The following is a 26,430-nucleotide window of genomic DNA, read 5'->3' as shown; positions in this document are numbered from 1 at the left end:
CCGGCCTGGCCAACATGGTGAAACCCCATCTCTACAAAATACAAAATACAAAAAATACAAAAATTAGGCTGGGCGCCGTGGCTCACGCCTATAATCCCAGCACTTTGGGAGGCCGAGGCGGGCGGATCACAAGGTCAGAAGATTGAGACCATCCTGGCTAATACGGTAAAACCCCGTCTCTACTGAAAATATAAAAAATTAGCTGGGTGTGGTGGTGGGCGCCTGTAGTCCCAGCTACTCCGGAGGCTGAGGCACGAGAATTGCATGAACCCAGGAGGCGCAGCTTGCAGTGAGCCAAGATTACGCCACTGCACTCCAGCCTGGGTGGCAGAGCGAGACTCTGTCTCAGAATAAATAAATAAATAAATAAATAAGCTGGTCATGGTGGCGGGCACCTATAATGCCAGCTACTCAGAGGCTGAGGCAGGAGAATCACTTGAACCGAGGAGACGGAGGTTGCAGTGAGCTGAGATCGTGCCACTTCACTCCAACTTGGGTGACAGAGCGGGACTTCATCTCAATAAATAAATAAATAAAATGTTTAAATTGTTTTCTTAGCTGGGTGTGGTGGTGTGCACCTGTGGTCCTGCCTACCTGGGGTCTGAGGCAGGAGGATGGCTTGAACCTGGGAGACAGAGGCTGCAGTGAGCTATGATCACACCACTGCACTCCAGCCTGGGTGATAGAGGAAGACCTTGTCTCAAAAATACTAATAATGTTAAAAAAATTTTCCTCTGAGTCCCAGTTATTTTAACAAGCCTTGGTGGCCCCCATTTTGAGATTACAGCCTGTGGCATGGGCCTGGCAAACAGGTTCTGTGTGTATCATTGAGGTTGTCGTGGAGTAACACTTCCTTGAGTGCATCAGCCTGTGGATGAAAGTAAAGTTGGGTGCATCAGCCTGTGGATGAAAGTAAAGTTGGGTGCATCAGTCTGTGGGTGAAAGTAAAGTTGGGTGCGGTGGCTCTCTGCTGGATGCCTTGATGCTTTTAACACCCTGAGTCCTCTACCCCACTCCAAACCACATTGACACTTGTGCACCAAGGTGCATGGTGTGGCCCCAGTGCCCACAGGATCACTTGTGAGAACTGCTCCTTCAGACCCCACCCTGTGGCCTCTCCTTCTCTAAGGTGAAGTCTGGTTTCTGATGTTCATGCCATGCTCCTTCTCACCAGGGTACACAGGCATCACTGCTTCTAAAACACCTCACTGAAACCTGTTCCTGGTTAGGCCAACCTACCTGTCCAGGATAGTTTTCTCTGAAGATAGTTCTCCCACTATAGTGGAAGTAAAGAAAATTATGAAAACTGGCCAGGTGTGATGATTCATGCCTGTAATCCCAGCACTTTGAGAGGCCAACTGGGGTGGATCACAAAAGGTCAGGAGTTTGAGACCAGCCTGACCAATATGGCAAAACCCCATCTCTACTAAAAATACAAAAAATTAGCCGGGTGTGGTGGTGTGCACCTGTAATCCCAGCTACTGAGGAGGCTGAGGCATGAGAATCTCTTGAGCCTGGGAGGTGGAGGTTGCAGTGAGCTGAGATCATGTCACTGCACTCCAGCCAGGGTGACAGAGCAAGACTCTGTCTCAAAAAAAAAAAAAAAAAAAAAAAAGAAAGAAAGTTATGAAAACTCTTTCTTGAATATATGGGCACCTCCTGAACAGGGAGGTGGTTGAGGGGAGCTCCTAGCAGGTGGGACAGGGTATCCTGGCAGAGCAAGAGCTGGGACCTCAGTGTATTCAGTATCTAGACCTCAGTGGTGCCCTTTCTCAGAAGTATCCATCTGCATCCCCTGATTTATGTGGGGGAACCTGGGGAAAAACCAGTGATATGGTCTGGCTGTGTCCTCACCCAAATCTTGAATTTTAACTCCCATAATCCCCACATGTTGTGGCAGGGACCCAGTAGGAGGTAATGGAATCATGGAAGTGGGTTTTTCCCGTGCTGTTCTCATGATAGTGAATAAGTCTCAAAGATCTGATGGTTTTATAAAAGGGCAGTTCCCCTGCACATGCTTTCTTGCCTGCTGCCGTGGAAGATGTGCCTTTGGTCTTCCTTTGCCTTCCATCATGATTGTGAGGCCTCTCCAGCCATGGTGAACCGTGAGTCCATTAAACCTCTTTTTTAATAAATTACCCAGTCTCAGGCATGTCTTTCTTTCTTTCTCTCTCTCTTTCTTTCTCTCTCTCTCTCTCTCTCTCTCTCTCTTTCTTTTCTTTCTCTTTATCTTTTCTTTCTTTCTCTCTCTCCCTCCCTCCCTCCCTCCCTCCCTCTCTCTTTCTTTCTTCTTTTGACAGAGTCTCTGTTGCCCAGGGTGGAGTGCAGTGGCGTGATCTTGGCTCATTGAAACCTCCATCTCCCGGGTACAAGCGATTCTCCTGCCTCAGCCTCCTAAGTAGCTGGGATTACAGGCGCCCGCCACCATGCCTGGCTAATTTTTGTATTTTTAGTAGAGATGGGGGTCACCACATTGGTCAAGCTGGTCTTGAAAGCCTGACCTCATGATCCGCCTGCCTCGGCCTCCCAAAGTGCTGGGATTACAGGCATGAGCCACTGCACCAGACTAATTTTTTTTTTTTTTTGACACGGAGTCTCGCTCTGTCACCTAGGCTGGAGTGCATTGGCATGATCTTAGTTCACTGTAACCTCTGCCTTCCTGATTCAAGCAATTTTCCTGCCTCAGCCTCTCAAGTAGCTGGGACTACAGGTGCCTGCCACCATGTCCAGCTAATAATTTGTATTTTTAGTAGAGATGGGGGGTTCACTGTGTTAGCCCAATGGTCTCGATCTCATGACCTCATGATCTGCCTGCCTCAGCCTCCCAAAGTGCTGGGATTACAGGCATGAGCCACCACGCTCGGCCTTTGCCATCATTTTTTTTTTTTTTTGAGACGGAGTCTCGCTCTTGTTGCCCAGGCTGGAGTGCAATGGTGCAATCTCAGCTCGATGCAACCTCTGCCTCCCGGGTTCAAGCGATTCTCCTGCCTCAGTCTCCCGAGTAGCTGGGATTACAGGCATGCGTCACCATGCCTGGCTAATTTTGTATTTTTAGTAGAGACGGGGTTTCTCCATGTTGGTCAGGCTGGTCTCAAAATCCTGAACTCAGGTGATCCACCTGCCTCAGCCTCCCAAAGTGCTGGGATTACAGGCATGAGCCACCACGCCTGTCCAGGATTCTCTTAATGTAATACAGACCCTCATTTCTTCCCCGTATCATGTGATCCTGGCAAATAGCCCAGCCCCAGTAGATTTCTGGAATGAAGGTATCCATACTTTTCTCTGTCATTATTAAAATCAAGAAATAGAATCACATAGCAACACAAAACTTGGGGCTTGATCCTCATTAAAAGAAACTTACAGGTTCAGAGTCCAATTGAAGAAATCTTTATATCTTCAGTATTTTTGTAAAGAGGTCCGGGTGGTATCATGAGTAGGCTTAAGTCCCTACAATGTGTATGAACTTTTATAAATGACTTGGGTATCCAGTTTCTCAACACAGCATCTTCATCACCAACTGTACCTCAGCTGACTCTGCCCCAAGGGCCCACCTGTGTGTGCACATGTTGCAGGTATTTACTATCCCTCTCACCATGTCCTCTCCACCTCTCCCCTCTGTTTGTAACTGTCCTGTCTTTGGCATTTAAAAGCTGATTGGCCACTTCTGGCCATGCCTTATCTGATACCTGTTAGGTAACCATGACAGTGATGCCATACCCAGGACTGTCTGCTGCTTATTCTCAGGCAGGTAGGTGCTCTCAGCACTGATGTCCCTTGTTTTCCAAGTCAGCTTTTACATCTGGCCTGCTAGGCACTGGAGAGCATTTTCAGTCTCCATAGCAGCAGCAGCAGCAGCAGCAGAGGATCCTGCAGGCTCTATATCCACCTAAGTTAAGGTAAGGTGGATACACATCCTGGAAGCGCTGCATCTACCTCCACAACAGCTGCAGAGGATCCTACAGGATCCCACTGAGCAGAGACACTAGCTTCACCTTCAGCACCAGAAAGGAAGAATCTAATTATTTTGCCTGGCCAGGCATGGTGGTTCATACCTGTAATCCTATAGCACTTTGAGAGGATTGCCTGAGGCCAGGGTCCAGGACCAGCCTGGGTGACATAGCAAGAACCTGTGTCTAAAATAACAAAATTCAGGCCGGGCGCAGTGGCTCACACCTGTAATCACAGCACTTTGGGAGGCCAAGGTGGGTGGATCACAAAGTCAGGAGTTTAATACCAACCTGGCCAAGATGGTGAAACCCTATCTCTACTAAAAACACAAAAAAATTAGCCAGGCATGGTGGCAGGCACCTGCAATCCCAGCTATTCAGGAGGCTGAGGCAGAGAATTTCTTGAATCCAAGAGGCAGAGGTTGCAGTGAGCCGAGATCATGCGACTGCATTCCAGCCTGGGCGACAGAGTGAGACTGCGTCTCAAAACAAAAAACAAAAAACAAAAAACAAAAAAATCAAAAACATTAGCCAGGCATGGTGGCCTGCACCTGCAGTCCCAGGTACTTGGGAGCCTAAGGTGGGAGGTTCACTTGAGCTCATGCGGTTGAGGTTGCAGTGAGCAATGATTGCACCACTGCAGTCCAGCCTCAGTGACAGAGCAAGACCCTGTCTCTAAAATAAAAAGTAAAATAAATAAATAAATAAATAAATAAATAAATAAATAAATAACTTTTTCAATTTTTTGTACAAGTATGACTTGATCTAACAGTAGCGCAGTTTTATTATTTGTTGTCATCCAGATAAAAGCCCATTCCTCCTCCCTATGATTATTTTTCAGATATTTTATTCTGACTAAGAAGTTTCCCAGAGCCTGTAGATTCTCTCTTTGAAAGAAAATCATGTTTTCTCTCTCTGAATTACGTACACATTGTTCAATATAAAATTAAATGTAGGCTGGGTGCGGTGGCTCACGCCTGTAATCCCAGCACTTTGGGAGGCCGAGGAGAGCAGATCACCTGAGGTCAGGAATTTGAAACCAGCCTGGCCAACATCGTGAAACCTTGTCTCTACTAAAAATACAACAATTAGCTAGGCATGATGGCCCGTGCCTGTATTCCCAGCTATGCAGGAGGCCGAGGCAGGAGGATCACTTGAACCTGGGAGGTGGAGGTTGCAGTGAGTCGAGATTGTGCCATTGCACTCCAGCCTGGGTGAGAGAGAGAGATATGTCTCAAAAAAAAAAATAATGATAAACCAATTAAAAAATAAATAAATGTAACAATTGTTAAAAGCATTTAACTACTTATACAACATTCAAATTTTTTCTCCATCTTTTTTTACTGTGGAACTGCATTGGCATTGTAACATGCCATGATATTTTGAAGAAGCAATTATCAATAAACCACAATAAAATGTAACAGTTTCTTATACAATTTCAGGTATTGTTCAGTTGATAAAAAAAAAGGCACTTCTTATAACACTCCATGTTATTCCCTACAATTCCATATGAACCTCCATTGTCTGTTAAAAAATCCAAAATTTCACCTTCTAAAAAATATTCTTATTGAATGTGTATAAATCAGCAACATTTGGTATAATTCAGTTCAATGAAATTTTTGAGTAAATGATTAACTAGTAAAATGCAATCTTTATATATGTCTGATTCTAAATAGATGGTGAATGTGGCAGAATAATTGAATTTTATCTAAAACTTAAAGCATAAATGGAAGAGACATGGAGCCAGAATAACTAAAAGGTATGGTCATTAACAAATCTTTTATTGCTCTCTGCCCATCTATCTTTAACCAACCCAAGTCTGTTCTTCTATTTCTAAATCAATTTCTATATTTTTTTTTCCTTAGAACTGGACTGTACTTCTAAAACTATATATACATGTTTGCTAAATAAGAAAAAATAATGCAATTTTTACTGCAGATTTTAAGATAGTTCCAAAACACATGTCTTAAAAGTGCAAGTTTGCTTTCTAGCCAGGAAAATTTCCCAGCACAAATCACCAATCTTTTTTCTTTATCTCTTTTTTAAATTTTTTTTTTTGACAGAGATCAAAATGCCCACTTTATTACTACATATACTTTATACATAGCATTCAATGTGTTTTCTGGGTGTTTGTTTGTTTGTTTGTGATGGAGTCTCGCTCTGTCACCAGGATGGAGTGGTATGATCTCGGCTCACTGCAATCTCCACATCCCAGGTTCAATCAAAGTCAATTTTGGGTTTATTCAAGAGCCATATTTGGATACATTGACTTAAAAAAAAATACAAATGAATTTTGTTAATTTACTCAACAAATACTAAGAGTCTACTCTTTCTAGNAAAAAAAAAAAAAAAAAAAAAAAGAAAGGTCTACACCACCATCATTGTTTCCTTGGGTCATCTGACCTGTCTTGTTTTTAGGGTCATTTGTGTTAGGAGAAAGCAATCAAGAGTAATTTGAATAATTTATACCTTTAATTAGAGAAGTGAGGGATCAGCAAATAAAGATAACTGTAAAGAAACAGGCAGGTCAAGGAAGGTGCTGGAGTAAAGTGGCGACATTTTGGGCTAGCCATTGTGGGAGAAACAGAGAGGAAATTGCGTGAAGACAAACAATAATTGCCAAGCAGCACTGATGACCTGGATGAAGTGAGAAAACCAGCTCTGATGAGTTGCAGTAACTCAGATGAGATCAGCTTTTCATTTGTCTCACAAGGCCCAGTGATCAGCATGGGAGAGGGAGAAAGCCGGATAGCTGGGCGGTCCTGACAAGATGACGAGTAGAGGCAGTGCTCGAGCAGTGAGCATCAAAGGATGGGGCTATCCTGCGGAAGTGTGGTTGGAATGATGGGACCTGGATGAAGTAAAGAAGCAGTAAGACAGGGGCCAGTTTCTGGACTCTGCAAATGGGAAAGGTGTACAGGTCCAAAGCCTGATAAGGTCTGAAAGCAAGCTTATGACACAAGGGTGTTGAGGAAATGAGATGATGGTCATCGCATGGGGATTCCATAAGACTAGATTTTGGATGGGATCAACTCTACCTAACTCTGTGAGGGGAGGTGGCAGTTAGAAGCCAGAAGGTGAGAATCTCAAATGAGTCATTGTTAGCCAGGTGTGGTGGTGCACACCTGTAATCCCAGCTACTTAAGAGACTGACGCAGGAGAATCGCTTGAACCCGGGGGTAGACGTTGCAGTGAGCCAAGATCGTGCCACCGCACTCTAGCCTGGGAACAGAGTGAGACTTTGTCTCAAAACAAAACAAAACAAAACAAAAAAATCAAATGGGCCATTGTCACGGATGTCCAGCATGGAGACCAACTATGTGTCAAGTGCCCACACACTGTTGGATTTAGGGAGCAACTTAGATGTCAGTGGGTGACCGAAATGAGGAAACGCATGGCTGGAACATGCCAGCCACTGTTGGCTGGAAATGGACGAGGAGTAATTGTGAACTTTATAGTGAACTTGAGTCCAAGCTGCTATTTAGCTGTTCAAAAAATGAACAAGCATCATTAGCTGAAACAGAATGTAAAGAAAAAAAACAGGCAGAAATCAGACTTTGATTTCAGGACTATTTCTAATTTAGGCTCCAAAGCTTGACAGAAGTACAGAGTACTTGATTTTAGAAAACCTTAAAATTATAATAGATAAGATCATATTCAGAATTAAATTTAACCAGAATCTAACATTGTTTCCCAGATGAAGAGTTTGACAAAGTCGACTAACTAGTCCAGCTGAGTCCCTAGGCTGGTGGGTAGTGTGTCCCTGTCGCTTTTTTTTTTTTTTTTTTTTTTTTTGAGACGGAGTCTCGCTCTGTGGCCCAGGCTGGACTTCAGTGGCCGGATCTCAGCTCACTGCAAACTCCAATTCCCGGGTTTACGCCATTCTCCTGACTCAGCCTCCCGAGTAGCTGGGACTACAGGCGCCCGCCACCTCGCCCGGCTAGTTTTTTGTATTTTTTAGTAGAGACGGGGTTTCACCGTGTTAGCCAGGATGGTCTTGATCTCCTGACCTTGTGATCCGCCCGTCTCGGCCTCCCAAAGTGCTGGGATTACAGGCTTGAGCCACTGCGCCCGGCCGTGTCCCTGTCTTGAAGCCCAGGGTCTGGCTCTGCACTGCCAGGTTACCCAGATCCAGTTACAGAAAAAAAAGCCAAAACAACTTGCAGAAAATAAGTCTGCAGAAAAGATAAATAATAGTATTCCAATAAATGAACAGACTTGTGACATCTCTTCCCTGGGAACAAAACAGGAGGATACAGGTTTATATCCCAGCAAGACTGATTCTACATTAAATACAAAGAAACTTTGTAACTGGGAGATATGAGATGAGCTACACAAGAAGCCAAAACATCTGCACTGGTGCTGCATTTTTGCTTAGTCCTATTGTAGCAGGATGAGCTGCAGACAAAACCTCTCAGACACGGAGTTGTAGAAGGAAGGGCTTTATTCAGCTGGGAGCATCGGCAAGCTACTGCCTTAAAATCCGAGCTCTCTGAGTGCACAACTTCTGTCCCTTTTAAGGGCTCACAACACTAAAGATTTCACATGAAAGGGTCGTGACTGATTTGAGCAAGCAGCGGGTATGTGACAGGGGCTGCATGCACTGGTGGTCAGAGAGAAACAGAACAGGGCAGGGAGATTCACAATGTTCTTCTATACAATGTCTGGAATCTATAAATAATATCGGTTTTTAAGTTATGAGTTGATTTTTAACTACTGGGTTTAGGCCAGGCAGGCCCAGGCCTGATTTCGGGCCTGGTGCCGGGCTGCCTGTCTTTGGTTTTACTTCTTTGTTTTTTTCTTAAAACAGGTACTGAGTATAGAACAATATAAAACAATGAGAGGGTCTCTCTTTCCTCATTATCATTTTCTGAGTCCTGAGATTTTTCATATTTGGATGAGTGACCAGTCTGAAAGTCACCTAAGTCTTGCTTAAACTCCAGAACTGCTGGCATCTTCCTTCTCTTCTTCCTTCCCATGTGGCTTCACCCTCATAGTCCCTTATGGTCTCAACTTGGAGCCATCATCTTATCAGGGTCTCCCTAGGCTCCCAAACCCTCACTCCTGCCTGCTTATAGCACCATGTTATTTATTTTTAAAGTAATTATGATTAAGTTACAGGCTTAATTGTGATCCCCACCAAATTCATATGCTGAAGTCCTAACCCCAGTACCTCAGAATGTAACTGTATTTAGAAACAGGGTCTCTAAAGAGGTGAGTTAAGATGATGCCATTAGGGTGGGCCCTAATCCAATTCGACTGGTGACTTTATAAAAAGAGGAAATTTGGACACACACAGACACCAAAAATGCACGTTCACAGAGAAAAGGCCATGTGAGGACACAGTGAAGAGGCGACTTTCGCGTCTGTGTGAAGAGACTACCAAACAGGCTTTGTGTGAGCAACAAGGCTGTTTATTTCACCTGGGTGCAGGCGGGCTGAGTCCGAAAAGAGAGTCAGGTAAGGGAGATAGGGGTGGGGCCGTTTTATAGGATTTGGGTAGGTAAAGGAAAATTACAGTCAAAGGGGGTTGTTCTCTGGCGGGCAGAGGCCAGGGGCCGCGGACACAAGGTGCTCAGTGGGGGAGTTTTTGAGCCAGGATGAGCCAGGAAAAGGAATTTCACAAGGTAATGTCATCAGTTAAGGCAGTTACAGGCCATTTTCACTTCTTTTGTGATTCTTCAGTTACTTCAGGCCATCTGGATGTATACGTGGAGGTCACAGGGGATATGATGGCTTAGCTTGAGCTCAGAGGCCTGACAGTGACCATCTGTAAGCCAAGGAGAGAGGCCTCAGGAGAAACCAAACCTGCTAGTTCTGTGATCTGATCTTGGGTTCCTTTTTTTTTTCTTTTTTTTGAGACAGAGTTTCGCTCTGTTACCCAGGCTGCAGTGCAGTGGCACAATCTCGGCTCACCGCAACCTCCGCCTCCCAGGTTCAACCGATCCTCCTGCCTCAGCCTCCCTAGTACGTAGGGTTACAGGGACTCGCCACCTTTGGATCCGCTCGCACTTCCTCCCGTCACGAGCCAAAGGCGCCGGAAGTGACGTTTGCACTCCGTGCCTAACTTGCATTCGCTGGCAGTGCGGGGAGTGGGGCAAGCAGAAGGGTGGGTGTGAGGCGGGAGCGGACCGCGGAGCCGAGACCTACCCGAAAGACACGGGCGAGCGGCGCTTTGGGCGCCGGTGGAAACGCGGGTGAGGTACGGAGCGGATGGACTGGGCCTAAGAGCCGTGTGGCTCTCAGCTCCGGGAGCGGGGCGGCGCGGCAGTTGGTCTGTGCCATCCGCGCGGCGGGGGCAGTTGCTCGTCGGTGCCTCCCGCTGTCCTTCGTCCCACGTTCCCGCCCGGTCAGCGCCGCCTGCCCCGTTCCAGGCCGCCCTCGGCTCCTTTAATCCTCACAGTGCGCGGCCTCTCCGTCTCAGGCGCTCGTTGCCGGAATCTTCAGCGCCCGGCCAAGATCCGAAGGCCTGCCTCGGAGCATATCCTGGCTGCCCCTCCCTCTCCGGCGGTTTCCCTCCGCCTGGCTCCCACTTTCCTTCCAGGACGCGGGCTCCAAAGCAACATCTGTGCTCGCGCGTGGCCCCTCCCAGGACCTCCCCGGAACGCGCCGGGATGGGACGCGCGGACCCAGACCACAGCCCCAGGCCGCGGCAGGGGCACTGGGACTTGATCCCGCATCACCCTGGGGGGACAGAAGCGTCCCGGAATTGGGAGGGGGATTTGAAGCCTGTGGTCCTGACTTCCACCCCGTGGCTGAGGGTGAGGCTGCGGGGCTGGGGTTAGGAGTCGAAGTCCCTATTTCCGAACGGTGTAGGAGGAGAGCCGGGGGATGCCATCGCGGAAGTTTAGAGAGAGAGAGGGGGAGGGACTCTGCCGCTTTGGAGGCTAGGTCATAGGCAGCTGGCGGTGTCCCAGCGCGGGTGACCAATCCTTGTGGTTGAGAAATGTGTCGTGGGCGCCCGTGGGCTCGTTTTGCCTTTGAGATTAGATAGATTTTTCCAGGGCGAGTTTACAGGAGCACCTTGGGAGTTGGTTTTTGGCTTGGAGAGCTACTGTCCCCCCTCTAAACCTAAAACTGCTTTGTTTTTATTTACTATTTTTTTCGAGATGGGATCTCACACTGTTGCCCAGGCAGGTGTCAAACTCCTGGCCTTAAGCGATCCTCCTGCCTCAGCCTCCTAGAGTGCTGGGATTATAGGCGTGAGCCAGCGCGCGGCTTTAACTGTTGTTAAAGAGTCTGTTCCTTAAAATTGTTGTACCAAGAAACTTGCCAGAGATGAAAACGTGATTATATTGTTAATATTTAATGATAAATAACATTTTGCTTTTACGAGTTAATGATTCCTATCCGCAGGATTAAGAAATGTTCAGGATTTGAATTTTTAATGACCTTCTAAGCAGTCATGTTTCTGCTCTCTAGAAGTTAGCCGGTTGAGGAGAAGGGCCAGTCAAGATACTTTGAAAACAGTGTGGTAAGGAGTGTGAGCTAAGATGGAGCACCGAGGAAGGAGCTGGGCATTTAGGCCATGCTGTTGGGTGTGGAGCCTGGAAGGGATCAGGGAATACTTTCTGCAGGTGTCCTGAGGAATGAGTAACATTCAGACTAACAGGGTGGAGTGATGGAGAGGGGGGAACCAAAGGAGAGGAGACCAGTAACTATAAGGAGGTGCTTATTTATTTGGAGACAGGGTCTCTCTTTGTCACCCAGGCTGGAGTACAGTGACAAGATCATGAGTCACTGAAGTCTCAACTGCCTGGGCTCAAGTGATCCTTCCACCTCAGCCTTCCGAGTAGCTGAGAGTGCAGATGGGTGCTGTCACACAAAGCTGATTTTTAAATATTTTGTAAAGATGGGGTCTTGCTGTGTTGCCTAGGCTGGTCTCAAATTCCTGAACTCAAGCAATCCTCCCGCCTCAAGTGTCGCCTCAAGCATCAAGGGATGCTGGTGCACACCTGTAGTCTCAGCTACTTGGGAAGCTAAAGTGGGGAGGATCACTTGAGCCCAGGCCGTCCCGGCTACAGTGAGTAACATGTTATCATGCCAGTGCATTCTAGCCTGGGTTATACAGCAAGACCGTATGTCAGATAGAGAAAAGAAAAGGAAAAAAAGGTAAAGAAAAGAAATGCCTTTAACAGAGACCGTCTCATGTGTCGCAGGTTGTTGTTCCTTTAGGTGGAGTTAGGAGAAATAATTTTTGGTCAGTGACTTAGTGAATAAATTGACCATTTGTGCTGCTTCCCTGGGCGAGAGCATAGCGAATGGTACAAAGTAGGCTACAGTAGCCAGATTATCTTATGTGTAATTTTGAGCTGTTAGTCCAGAGAATGGCATGCTCAGATTAGAGTTACAATTTTGCTTAACCAAGGAGGGCTTGATCTAGTACAATAGAAGACCATTGTCTAGAACTCATTCCTTAAGAATGCTGCCCTGCTTGCTCTGCTGATTCCAGCAGCAGTCAACTCTGCATTATATTCCAGGGAGTTGATTATCATATGGAATTATTTGTCCAGGCTAACGTTTGGACAAATACTGTTTTGTTATATTTAACATTAAAACTCTGACATTGACATTCACATTCATTTTGGAAGCATTATATTTAATCATATGAAAGTTGGTGAACCTTGGATTACAGAGTGCAAATGCTAATAAGCCTTTTATTAGAATGATGGTGTCTTCATACCATGAAGTTGAGGACTGAAAGATATATAAGAAGAGTACCTATAAATCGAAAGAAAATAGTAGTGACATAGAAAAATGAGCAAGATCAGTTAATTTCTTCAAAGAAAATATATTAATGCCAATAAATGTCTGTAAAGATGGCTAACCTTAGGGAAATGCACGTTAAATGATTTTTTTTTGTTTGCCTGTCAGATTGACAGAAAATTAAAGTTCAGTAATGTTATGCTTGTGAGGTTATGGGAAACCAGATTCTCATACACTGTAGGTGGGAATGTAAATAGTATGTTTTGTCAAACCAGTTTGGTATATGTCAAAATTTTAAAGGCACATACCCTTTGGCATTCTGTTTCTGTTTCTAGCAAACTGTTTGATTTATTTTTACTTACATTTGTATCCCAAGTGCCTGTCCCAAGTGCCTGTGTCCCAAGTGCCCGTTGTACAGTAATCCATCAGTATATAAATATTTGTTGAATGAGTGCAGAGGGAACATTATAAGAATATGTACCACATACAGTAACTGTCTCTGAATGATGACGAAAACTTTTTTTCTACTTGTCTATATATGTCGGGTTTTGTAAATAGTAAGTGTTCTTTTTTTTTGAGATGGAGTCTCACTCTGTCACCCAGGCTGGAGTGCAATGGCATGATCTCGGCTCACTGCATTCTCCGCCAATAATGAATATTCTTTACTTTTCTAACTGGGAAAAAAAATTTAAGGGAAAAAAATCACCCATAAGTTTTATTCCTTAACTGAGGTCAAAGGATAGCTTATCGTTTTACTAGAATTGATGGGATGTTTCCTGTAAGTCCCAGATGAGTTGCCTGGAGAGAGGAGTGACTTCTGAGGGCATGACATTGAACCCAGGAATAGGAAGCGGACCCTCAAGAAGGATAGCGGAAAACTACTCACATCTGCAAAGTGTTTTCGTTTTGCTTTTCTGAGACAAAACTGGCTTGCATCCAGAGCCTTAAGAAAAAGTACTAATAGTTTTGGGAGCTTTGTAAGTAAGCTTTGTACCTCTCTGTCCTTTTTAGGGTACCTGGACCCGGAATAAATCCTAGCCCTGGGGCACAGTTTATAGAATCCTAACTGTCCCAGCAGCAGAGATCATTTTACTCTGTCTTCTCTGACATAAGTGGGACCAATTGAATTGTGCCTTCTTTATGTCCAGGTTGCTCAATCAAGCTCCTCTTTTTTGGAATGCAGTGCTCCCACAGGAGCTGTGTGTGGCCCCTCAGAGCTCCCTACTGTAACCAGTGCTGGTGGGGCTTACCTGTCTAGGGACAGGTCTGTCTACCCAGGAGAAAAAGAGTTGAGTTTCACGCAGTTGATCCCCCATGTTTCTTCCTATGTTTACAGGATATGCCGTCTGTAGCTCTGATGTCCAATCTGGGTGTGCCGACTCTCCTACCTTCTACCATAACAGACACTGTCACCACCACTACATAGCCTTTCAAATGATGGCACTCTCTTTTGGTGGTACCCTTGCTCTCTTTTTATACTTAGAAGCAGCAGAATGAGTGGTGTGTTTAACTGATACACATTGGTCCCATGATAGGTGTTTATTTTTATTAAAAAATGTTCACATGTGATTTTTTTTTTTTTTTTTTTTTTNTTTTTTTTTTTTTTTTTTGAGAGGGAGCCTGGCTCTGTTGCCCAGACTGAAGTGCAGTGGGGCCATCTCTGCTGACTGCAAGCTCCGCCTCCTGGGTTCATGCCATTCTCCTGCCTCAGCCTGCCTAGTAGCTGGGACTACAGGCACCTGCCACCATGCCCGGCTAATATTTTTTTGTATTTTTAGTAGAGACGGGGTTTCACTTTCACCGTGTCAGCCAGGAAAGTCTTAATTTCCTGACCTCTTGATCCACCCACCTCGGCCTCCCAAAGTGCTAAGATTACAGGCGTGAGCCACCACGCCCGGCCTCATGTGTGATTTTTAACAAAACTTTAAAATTTGGAATAATTAATAACTTTAAATCCATAGGAAGCCGTAAAGATAGTACAGACAGGTCCTGTGTACTCTTCTAGTTTGCTTAATGGTTATATCTTACATAACTATAATACAATGTCGAAACCTGGAAATTGATATTTGTGCAATGTATGTGTATAGTGTCATGCACATTTTATCTCATACGTAGATTCCTGTAGCCACCACCATAGTCAAGATACAGAACTATTCCATTACCCCAATGATTTCCTTCATGCCTTTTTAGTCACATCCTGTGTCAACAGTCCCCAGGGCTGCCCCCAGGTTTCATAATTCGCTTGGGGCTCTCACAGGACATACTTATTCCTTGCTATGGTTTGTTGCAGTGAGGGGATACAAAGCAGGATTAATAAAGGGTAGTTGTGCACTGAGCAGATTCTACAGGACACCAGCGCTGTTAAGATTCGAAGAGTCTTCTCCCAGCAGAGTTGCCCAGGACGTGCTTACTTCCCCAGCCGTCAACTCTAGCAACACGGGTGAAGTGTTTTTTTATTGTGAAAGCTCAGGTACGCCTCAGAATCCAGGGCTTTTATTGGAGGCTGGTCACATAGTGTATTCGTTCATTCATTCTCACATTGTTATAAAGTAATACCTGATACTGAGTCATTTATAAAGAAAGGAGGTTTGATTAGCTCACAGTTCTACAGGCTGTACGGGAAGCATTGCAGCTTCTGCTTCTAGGGAGGCCTCAGGAAGCTTCCAATCACAGTGGAAAGCAAAGGGGGAGCAAAGTGTCTCCCCTTGTCAGAGCAGGAGCAAGAGGGAAGGTGCTACACACTTTTAAACAACCAGATCTCACAAGCACAGAATCACAGGATATGGTGCGAAACCATTCATGAGTAACTGCCCTGTGATCAGATCACCTTTCACGGGCCCCACTTCCAACACTGGGGATTACAATTCAACATGACATTTGGGTGGGGACACAGATGCAAACCATATCACATAGGCATATAGTCCCTTTGGGACTGATCACTGTTAGAGCAACTCCAAAAGGAAAGCAGGTGTTTACCATAAATCATACAATTTGCACAAAATATCTAGACAAGCTGGAACAGTGTGGTTCAGTACCGTAACCATACAAAACACCCTTATCACTTAGGGCATAGGGCTAGTAAAAGACCTCAGTTTCTAGGAGCTGACCAAGGGCCAGTCTAACCCAGCTGACCAAGCAGGCCTGTCTGAGAATGTGCATCATTTGAGCAACACAGGCCTGCTGGGTTAACTGTTTATACCATTTTCCTTCCTCTCCTCTCCCTTGCCTTCACCACTCTTAACCTGGAAAAAGCACTAATTTGTTCTCCATATCTGTAGTTTTGTCATTTGGAAAGGTTGTATAAATCCTACAGTATGTGACCTTTTAAGATACACTTTTAAAAAAAATCAACATGTTGCTCTTGAGCCTCCAGGTTTTTGCATGTGTTAATATTTTGTCCTTTTTAGTGTTAGGTATTTTCTTGTGTGGTCGTGCCCCAGTTTGTTTAACCATCCCATAGATGTTTATTTTCCCTTGTAAAGTTGGTTAGCATGTATTATTATTATTATTATTTTTTTCTGAAACAGAGTGTTCTCTGTTGCCCAGGCTGGAGTGCAGTGGCACGACCTCAGTTCACCTCAACCTCCACCTCCTGGGTTCAAGTGATTCTCCTGCCTCAGCCTCCTGAGTAACTAGGACTACAGGTGCATGCCACCATGCCCAGCTAATTTTTGTATTTTTAATAGAGATGGAGTTTCACTGTGTTGACCAGGCTGGTCTCAAACTCCTGACCTCGTGACCTGCCCGCCTCGGCTTCCCAAAGTTCTGGGATTATAGGCATGAGTCACCACGCCCATCCAGAACATAATGGCTAATCACCCATGAGAGGAAGAGATTTTTGAACATTTTTAAATAATAGAGACAGGGTCTTGCTATGTTGCCCAGGCTGGTCTTGAACACTTGGCTTCAAGCCATCCTCCCACCTTCACCTCCCAAAGTGCTGGGATTATAGGCATGAACCATTGCACCTGGTCCCGGGGAAGGGATTTTTGTATTTATTAAGCATTTAGTATGTATCATTGCTTTATAGCCATGTTATTCTATGGTCTCTACAATAACCTTATTCATTCAGTTATTGTTCTTTCAACAAAGATTTGAGAACCTATGATATGCCCATTTGTGCAGGGAAAAAACTCCTCGAACTGTGTTTTTCCTCTGCTCACGCCACAGCATCATCAACGCAGAAGACTTCCATGACCATATGTGTGCGGATTCTTCCCCTACACACCACACCAGCTGGGTGTCTTCCAGCACTATCTACCAGGAGATAGTGTTCACTTCCTGCGCTATCTACCAGGAGATAGTGTCAGATTGCACAGGGTGAGGACTCAGTCCCCATGACTGCCCCTCCTAACCCCCATCAGTTGCAACTGTGGGCCTCCAGAACTTTTAACTGACCAGCTTCAAGTTCGGGTTCCCATGGCTCCCTTTTTAGGTTCGATTAATTTGCTGAAGTGGTTTACAGAACTCAGGGAGATGCTTATGTTTACCAGTTTATTACAATGGATATTGCAGAGGATCCAGATGAAGGAGATGCTGGGGGCGAGGAGTAGGGGTAGGTGCGGAACTTCCATGCCCTCCCTGGGTGCAAGCCCTCCAGGAACCTCCACTGTGTTGAGCTATCTGAAAGCTTCCTGGGCCCAGTTCTCTTGGGTTTTTATGGAGGCTTCCTGACATCAGCATTTGTCCCTCAGAGTATAGAGCTGGACCCTCTCTGGGGAGGGTTTAAGACCAATCCAGAGTAGAGTCCTGCCTTGGGGCAGGTAAAAGGAGGGTAGGAGAAAGTCAGAGGGGCTGCCCATGAGGCCTAACACACCCAGCCTTATCACACAAAAGCCTGGGGCTGGGCATGGTGGCTCATGCCTATAATTCCAGCACTTTGGGAGTCTGAGGTGGGCAGATCACTTGATGTCAGGTGTTCGAGACCAGCCTGGCCAACATGGTGAAACCCCGTCTCTACCTAAAATACACCATGGGCATGGTGGCAGGCACCTGTAGTACCAGTTACTCGGGCGGCTGAGGCAGGAGAATCACTTGAACCCAGGAGGCGGAGTTGCAGTGAGACTTCACCACTGCACTCCAGCTTGGGCAGCAGAGCGAGATCCTGTCTCACAAAAAACAGAAAACTTAGGATGAGGACTATGGTAGTTACCAGCCAGGGATCGTGGACAAAAACCAATATATGTTATAACATCACAGTGGTACTATTTGAATCACTAGAAATGTAAAAGTAGAGAAGGAAAATAAGGTCTCTGTCCTCAGCGAATTACATTCTTGGCAGTGAGGGAGACTGACCAACAGGTAGATAAGTAAATAAAAAATATTTATTAGAACTAGGACATGGAGGCTGGGTGCAGTAGCTCATGCCTACAATCCCAGCACTTTGGGAGGACAAGGTGGATGGATCACTTGAGGCCAGGAATTCGAGATCAGCCTGGTTAATATAGTAAAACCCTGTCTCTACAAAAAATACAAAACTTAGCCAGGCGTGGTGCCACATGCCTGTAGTCCCAGCTACTCAAGAGGCTGAGGCAAGAGGATCTCTTGAGTCTGGGGAGGTCGAGTATAGTAAGCCGTTATTGCACTAGTGCACTCTAGCCTAGAAGAAAGAGTCAGACCCTGTTTCAAGGGGCGGGGAGGGGGAAAGGCAAAGAAATAGGACATGAAGGCTGGGCATGGTGGCTCACATCCGTAAGAAGTTCAAGACCAGCCTGGGCTACGTGGTAAGACCCCGCCTCTATCCCTGCACCCCCAAAGAAATATAAGAAATAGGACATAGAGAAATGGCATTGGGTCCATGACGGAGGTGTGGGTAGGGTAGGTTGGAGTAGATAGTATTTCAGATAGGCTAGGGAAGGTCTCTCACAGCTTAGACCTAAATGATGAGAAAGAAACCACCTCCTGGATAGCAAGGGCCACAGCATTCCTCACATTGGAACAGCGCTTGCAAAGGCTCTCCCAACAAAGGGGAAGTGGAAAGATAGCAGTTTGAAACACTCACTTATTTTTTGTTTTTTTTTTGAAGAGAGAAGGTCTCTGTTGCCCATGCTGGAGTTCAGTGGTGCCATCATAGCTCACTGCAGCCTCAAATTCCCATTCTCAACCAGTCGTCCTACTTCAGCCTTCCTAAGTGCTGGGAATAGAGGCGTGAGTCATTGCCCATGTCCACAGTACTCATTTATTATCTCAAAGTTCTGTAGATTAGAGGTTCAAGCAGGCTCCACTGGGTATTCTGCTGAGGACCTCAAGAGGTCAGAATTAAGTATCGGTCATCCTGGGTTTTTATTTGGAGGTGATAGGGAGAGTCTCCTTCCACACACACTCATGTTGGCAGAATTCATTTTCATGTGGTGAAGGTGTGAGATCCTCATTTCTTTGCTGGCTGTCAGCCAGAAGTCATTCTCGGCTTCTAGAAGCCACTCAAATTTCTTGACTTTTAGTCTCCTCCAGCTTCAAAACCATCAATAGTGCTTTGACTCTCTCTAACTTCACATTCTGTCTCTTCTCTTTTTTAAAAAGACAGCTTTATTGAGGTATAATTCACATACCATACAATTCTCCCTTTTCAAGTGCATAATTACAACCATTACCACAGCCAACTTTAGAATATTTTCATCATCTCACAAAGAAACCCATGCCCGTTCTCTATCCCCTGTATTTCCATCCTGTTCCTTCTCAGTGCTAAGTGACCACCAGTCTATTTTCTGTCTCTAGATTTCCCTGGTGTGGATTTTCGGATGAATGGAATCATATAATGTATGGTCTTTTATAACTGGCCTCCCATCCAAGTACTAACCAGGCCCGACCCTGCTTAGCTTCCGAGATCAGATGAGATCGGGCGCGTTCAGGGTGGTATGGCCGTAGACAGTCTTTTATAACTGGCATCTCTCACTTAGCATGTTTTCAGGGTTCACCATGTTGTAGCATGTATCAGTACTTCATTCCTTTTTATGACCAAATAATACTCCATTTTATGGATATACCACATTTTGTTTATTAATTCATCAGTTAATGTACATTTGGGTTGTTTCTGCTCTTGGATTATTATGGATGATGCTGATATAAACATGTACAAGTTTTTCTGTGGACATACGATTTTATTTCTCTTAGTCTAGGAGTGAAATTGCTGGTTTCTATGGTAATATTGTTTAATCATTTGAGAAACTGCAGGGCTTCTCCACAATGGCCGTACCATTTCACATTCCTACAAACAGTGTATGAGGGTTCCAGTTTCCCCACACCTTGGCAACACTTGTTATTTCTGACTTTTTGGTTCTAGTCATCCTACTGGATGTGAAGTGGCATCTCATTGTGGTTTCGTTTTGCGTTTCGTTGATGACAGATGATGTGGGACATCTTTTCACATACTCACGACTGTTTGACTATCTTTCTGGAGAAATGTCCATTCAGATCTTTTACCCGTTGAAAAAATTGTTACTTACTTTTTATTATTGAATTATAAGAATTTTTTATATATTCTGGATGGAAGTTCGTCATTACATAAATGACTTGCAAGTGTTTTCTCTCATTCTGTGGGTTCTGTTTTCATTTGATAAGGTCCTCTGAAGCACAAACATTAAAATTTTATTGGAGTACAATTTATCTGTCTTTTTTGTTGCTCCTGCTTTTGGTGCCATATCTAAACATCATTGTCAAATCCAATATCATGAAAATTTTACCTCTGTATTTTCTTCTGAGAGCTTTAGTTTTAGCTTTTACATTTAAGTCTTTGATTGATTCTGAGTTAATTTTTGTATGTGGTATCTAGCATCATTCTTTTGCATGTGGCTATCCAATTTTCCCAGCAGTATTTGGTGAAAAGACTCTTTTTTTTTTTTTTTTGGGACAGAGTCTTGCTCTGTCGCCCAGGCTGGAGTGCAGTGGCGCGATCTCCACTCACTGCAAGCTCCACCTCCTGGGTTCACGCCATTCTCCTGTCTCAGCCTCCCAAGTAGCTGGGATTACAGGCGCCCACCACCACGCCCGGCAAATTTTTTTTGTATTTTTGGTAGAGACAGGGTTTCACCGTGTTCGCCAGGATGGTCTCGATCTCCTGAACTGGTGATCCGCCCGCCTCAGTCTCCCAAAGTGGTGGGATTACAGGCATGAGCCACCGCGCTTGGCCGAAAAGACTCTTTTTTCACCATTGAATACTCTTGGTACTTCTGTGGAAAATCAGTTGACAGAAGAATTGTGAGTTTTTTTATGGAATCTCAATTTATTCTGTTGATTTCTATGACTGTTCTTGTGCCAGTACCACGCTGTAGTAATTCCCGTGGCTTTGTAGTAAGATTTGAAATCAGGAAATGTAAGTTTTCTTATATTCTGTTTCAAGATTGTTTTGGCCGTTCTGGGTCCTTGTTCTCTTCTGCATTTTAGGGTTCATGTGCTTCATTGGGCCCATCTAGATATCTAGGATAATCTCCTTGTTTTAATGATTAGTCAACTTAATTATATCTGCGAAGTCTTTTTGCAGTGTAAGGTGACATAATCACAGGTGTAGCACCAGAGAGTGAAGGTCATGGGTGCACAGGTCCTGTGAGGCTTAGTTTGGTAAAAAGGTGGAGAATGATAGGAGCAGTGAGGTTGGAGAGAGAGAGAGGAAAGGGAGTTTCAGAAATATTACATAGTTTGCCTACAGTCACATTTCTAGTATGTGGCAAAGCTGGGGTTCGAGTGCAGATATGACAGATCTCTGTGATTTCATCATGGTCCACACCAAATCAGTCTTCTTTTTTTTTTTTTTTTTGAGACAGAGTCTTGCTCTGTTGCCCAGGCTGGAGTGCAGTGGCGCTATCTCGGCTCACTGCAAGCTCTGCCTTCCCAGTTCATGCCATTCTCCCACCTCAGCCTCCCAAGTGGCTGGGACTACAGGCGCCCACCACCACGCCCGGCTAATTTTTTGTATTTTTAGTAGAGAGAGAGTTTCACTGTGTTAGCCAGGATGGGCTCGATCTCCTGACCTCATGATCCACCCGTCTCGGCCTCCCAAAGTGCTGGGATTACAGGTGTGAGCCACCGCGCCCGGCCATCAAATCAGTCTTCTTAGACTCAGAGCTATTGTTATTGTTTCTGTCTAATACATATAGAGCTTTTAATGTATGCCAAGTAATGCACAGAGCACTCATGCCAAGTAATGCACAGAGCACTCCTTTATGTTTTTCTAGCTCTTAAAGAGCATCTGTAGAAGTCTTTTGGCATAGATAATAGGCTCTACTGGAACCAGCTTAAAAAAAGAAAAAAGCAGTTAGGGGACCAGTGTATATGTCTCAGAATCTGAGAGTGGGCATGCAGCGAAACCTTAGCCAGGGATTGGATCTGGGAGATTGAAATCACTCAGGACCTACGGGCCTTCTACTTTTCTCTGCTTCTTGGGGTATGTCTGTTTCACTCTGTAGACTGTCCTGATACTCAGACCACTTGATGGAAGATGATCATGTTACACAGTTCCATCATTCAAGAGAACAGCCCCGACTTAGTCCCATGTCCAAAACTCCAAGCAAAAGACTCTAACACAGTTGGAGAGAATCAGCTGTGACCCTGAATTGGGGGACCGTTCACCTTATACAAATGGTAGCTGCCGCCAGCTTATCTTTGTGGATTGAGAGGACAGTTTCCTGATACACAGGAGGTATTTGCACATGTGCTAGGCAGACTCTGCAAATTATGTTTATTTTAGTAACATCGACTAGTACTATCATACTTACAGTACAAAATTTTAAAAAGTTAATTGATCTGTGTGAAAAAATAAGTATTTCCTTTTGCCCATTTCTCTTGGAAGGGAAGGGACAGCAGGATGATAATGGCAAGATTAGTTCAAACTTTCAAAATAATTTGAAACCCAGGACTTGGCATACTAAGTGTAGGCTTACTGGAGCCCAGGAGTTCGAGACCACCTGGGTAACGTGGCAAAACACTGCCTCTACAAAAAAAAATAAAACTATTAGCCAGGCATGGTGGCTGAGTGGTGGGAATATTGCTTGAGCTCAGGAAGTCAAGGCTGCAGTGAGCTGTGATCCACCACTGTACTCCAGCCTGACAGACCCTGTCTTCTAAAAAAAAGGGGGGGGGGAGGAAGCTTAGTGATGACTCTGCCACTTACTACCTTTTTGATGGAATAAGTCAGGATTTCTTTTTTTTTTTTTTTTTGAGACAGAGTTTCGCTCTTGTTGCCGGGGCTGGAGTGCAATTGCACCATCTCGGCTCACTGCAACGTCTGCTTCCCGAGTTCAAGCAATTCTCCTGCCTCAGCTTCCGGAGTAGCTGGAATTACAGGCATGCACCACCATGCCTGGATAATATTTTTTGTATTTTCAGTAGAGATGGGGTTTCTCCATGTTGGTCAGGCCGATCTCAAACTCCCAACCTCAGGTGATCCGACCGCCTCAGCCTCCCAAAGTGCTGGGATTACGGGCATGAGCCACCGCGCCCGGCCGGGATTTCTTAATGTTATTTGATTTCCCTCTCCCTGCCAAGTCTCATTAAGTAACTCTTACAGATCTTACCTCTAAGGTAGATTTTCATCTGTCGTCTTTCCATTCCCACTGTGTTACTTATTTATTTATTTATTTATTTATTTATTTATTTATTTATTTATTTATTTTATGAGACAGGGTTTCCCTCTGTTGCCTAGTCCAAGCAATTCTTGTGCCTCAGCCTCCCGAGTAGCTGGGATTACAGGTCAGCGCCACCACACCTAGCTACCCACTGTGTTACCTCTAGTCCTCTAATTGTAGTTGTCTCTTGGTCAGTTTCCGTGTCTCCTGTTCTGTACTTCTCCCTAATCCAACCTAGAAATTGCCTCTCAAGTTTTGTTTTGTTTTGTTTTCTGTTATTTTGAGATGGCATCTTGCTCTGTTGCCCAGGCTGGAGTGCAGTGGTGTGATCTTGGCTCACTGCAACCTTCATCTGCCTGGTTCAAGTGATTCTCGTGTCTCAGCCTCCTGAGTAGCCGGGATTACAGGTGTCTGCTGCCACTCCTGGCAAATTTTTGTATGTTTAATAGAGACAGGGTTTGCCATGTTGGCCAGGCTGGTCTCGAACTCCTAACCTCAGGTGATCCACCCGCCTACGCCTCCCAAAGTGCTGGGATTACAGGCGTGAGCGATCATGTCTGGCCAATTTTTTTTTTTTGTTTTTTTTGTTTTTTTGTTTTGAGATGGAGTCTGGCTCTGTTTCCCATTCTGCAGTGCAGTGGTGCAATCTTGATTCACTGTAAGCTCCACCTCCCGGGTTCACGCCATTCTCCTGCCTCAGCCTCCCGAGTAGCTGGGACTACAGGCGCCCGCCACCACGCCCAGCTAATTTTTTTGTATTTTTAGTAGAGATGGGGTTTCACCGTGTTAACCAGTCTCGATCTCCTGACCTCGTGATCCGCCCGCCTCGGCCTCCCAAAGTGCTGGGATTACAGGCGTGAGCCACTGTGCCTGGCCAGAATTTTTAAATTTTAATAGATTTATGTAAACACCTTCACAATCAGAATACAGAAGTGTCATCACCCAAAAAACTTTCTTGTGCTAATCCTTTATAGTCACATCCTTTCCTACCCTAGGTCCTAAATGGAGTCATACAGTGTGTAAACTTTTAAGATGGCTGCTATGGTCTGAATCTTTGTGTGCCCCGAATTCATATGTTGAAATTCTAAACTGCAAGGTGATGCTACTAGGAGGTGGAGCCTTTGGGAGGTGAGTAGTTCATGAAAGTGGAGCCCCCATCACTGAGGCTTATAAGTGCCCTTATAGGAGACCTCAGAGAGTCTAGCCCGTCTTCCCCTCCCACCTTGTAAGGACACAGGGAGAAGGTACCTTCAGTGAACCACGAGACACCAACATCTGTTGACTTCTTGATCTTGAACTTGCCAGCTTCCTGAACTGTGAGAAATAAATTTCTGTTTTTTGTGACCTACCCAATTTATGGTATTTTGTTCCTGCAGCCAGAAGGAACTAAGATGCTGGCTTCTATCAGCATGAAGCCTTTGAGATTCATCAAAGTTGTTGGGTGTACTGATACCTGTTGTTGTTTTCCTGAGTAGCATTCTGTTGTATGGATGTACCATAGTTTGTTTATTCATTCTCCCATTGAAGGATATTTTAGTGGTCATTTTTTGTCATCACAGATAATGCTACTATAACTGTTTGTGTATAGAATTTTGTAAATAGCAGTTTTTATTTCTCTAGAGGAAATACCCAGGAGAGGGATTGCATGGTTGGATGGTCATTGTATGTATACATTCTTGAGAAACTTATATAAAAGTGTTTTCTTTAGTGTCTGTACTGTTTTGTATTCCAGTAGGAATGTATGAGGGTTGTAGTTGCTCTGCATCCCTGCTGTCACTTGGTATTGTCAGTATTTATTTTTTTTCTGAGGTGGAGTCTCATTCTGTCACCCAGGCTGGAGTGCAGTGGTGTGATATTGGCTTGCTGCAACTTCCACCTCCCAGGCTCAAGTGATCTTCCCGCCTCAGCCTACTGAGTAGCTGGGACCACAGCCATGCACCACCATCCCTGCTTAATTTTTTTTGTATTTTTTTGATAGAGACCGAATTTTGCCATGTTGCCCAGGCTGTGTCAGTATTTTTTGTTTTAGCCATTCTAATGGTTTGAGTGATATCTCATGGTGGTTTTAATTTGCATTTCTCTAATGACTGAACAATGTTGAAGAAGTATTCATATGCTTATTTGCCACCACTTCAAAAACTGAATTTTTTTTTATAGTAGTCATCCTAATGGGTACGAAGAGATATTTCATTGTGGTTTTGATTTGCATATCCCTGATTAGTGATGTTGAGCACTTTTTCACATGTTTATTGGCTGTTGGTATGTCTTTGGAGAATTGTCTATTGAAGTCCTTTTCCCATTCGTTAACCAGATTATGTTGGTTTTTTTTGTTATTGAGTGGTAAGAGTTCCTTTATATTCTGGATATTAACCCCTTATTAGATATGTGGTTTGCAGATATGTTCTCCCTTTCTGTGTGTTGTTCCTTTTTACTCTGTCATTTGGTTCCTGTGTTGTGCAGACATTTTCAAGTTTGATGGAATTAATGTATTTGTCTGATTTTGCTTTTGTTGCCTGTGCTTTTGGTGTCATATCCTAGAAGTCCTTGCAAAATCCAGTGTCGGGAAGCTTTTCCCCTAAGTTTTCTTCTAGGAATTTTCTAGTTTCAAGCCCATACATTTAGGTCTTTAATCGAATGTTAGCTCTTTCTTAATGGGTTCTTTGTATTTTGGGCAGGGAATAAGTCTTTCTTTAATGTAACTGTGGCAGGAATATGCTATATATAACTTTTTTCTTCTTCTTCCTTTCTCCCCTCTTTCCCTCCCTCCTTCATTCCCTTCTTCCCTCTTACGGCTTGAAGATAATGGAATCACTCACTTTTTGATCATAATTGGTAAGATTTTAGTTAGTAGAATGATGATTCATTTTCCACAGCACTTTGTTGTTTGTTCATTGGTTAGCAGGAAGAAGATGAGCCTGAAGTCTGAACGTGGAGGAATTCATGTGGATCCTGTGCAAGAAAGGATGTGGTTACTACGGCAACCCAGCCTGGCAGGGTTTCTGCTCCAAGTACTGGAGGGAAGAGTAGCACAAAGCCAGGCCAAAGGAGATGCAGGAGGACTGGGAGCTGGTGGAGCGGTAAAAGGACTTAACTAGGAGTGGTTGAACAGTGACGTGACTGGATACATAGTTCTGTCACCGTCCAAATACATTTTTCTCTTCTGCATTGAGCTATCAGCACGTCAGTTTAATATTAAGGAAAAGGATGTTTTCCCCTCTTCT

General features: G+C 44.7%; 1 protein-coding gene across 1 annotated transcript in view; it reads left to right on the top strand.

The window, feature by feature from the left end:
* The window catches only part of LOC108543838 (uncharacterized), a 45,676-nt gene extending 19,474 nt beyond the window's left edge, over positions 1 to 26,202 (top strand). The window contains exons 2-4 of the mRNA XM_017894645.1: positions 3,841 to 3,896; positions 10,105 to 10,708; positions 26,112 to 26,202. Coding sequence (XP_017750134.1) covers positions 3,841 to 3,896; positions 10,105 to 10,708; positions 26,112 to 26,135 — 684 coding nt within the window. The 3' untranslated portion in view covers positions 26,136 to 26,202. The remainder of the gene's footprint in view (positions 1 to 3,840; positions 3,897 to 10,104; positions 10,709 to 26,111) is intronic.
* The last annotated feature ends 228 nt before the right edge of the window (positions 26,203 to 26,430 follow it).

The sequence above is a fragment of the Rhinopithecus bieti genome, unplaced genomic scaffold (genome assembly GCF_001698545.2).
Source record: "Rhinopithecus bieti isolate Rb0 unplaced genomic scaffold, ASM169854v2 scaffold_24996, whole genome shotgun sequence".
Classification (NCBI taxonomy): domain Eukaryota; kingdom Metazoa; phylum Chordata; class Mammalia; order Primates; family Cercopithecidae; genus Rhinopithecus; species Rhinopithecus bieti.
Note: the sequence above shows the minus strand (reverse complement) of the source record. Positions and strands in the feature narration are given on the sequence as shown.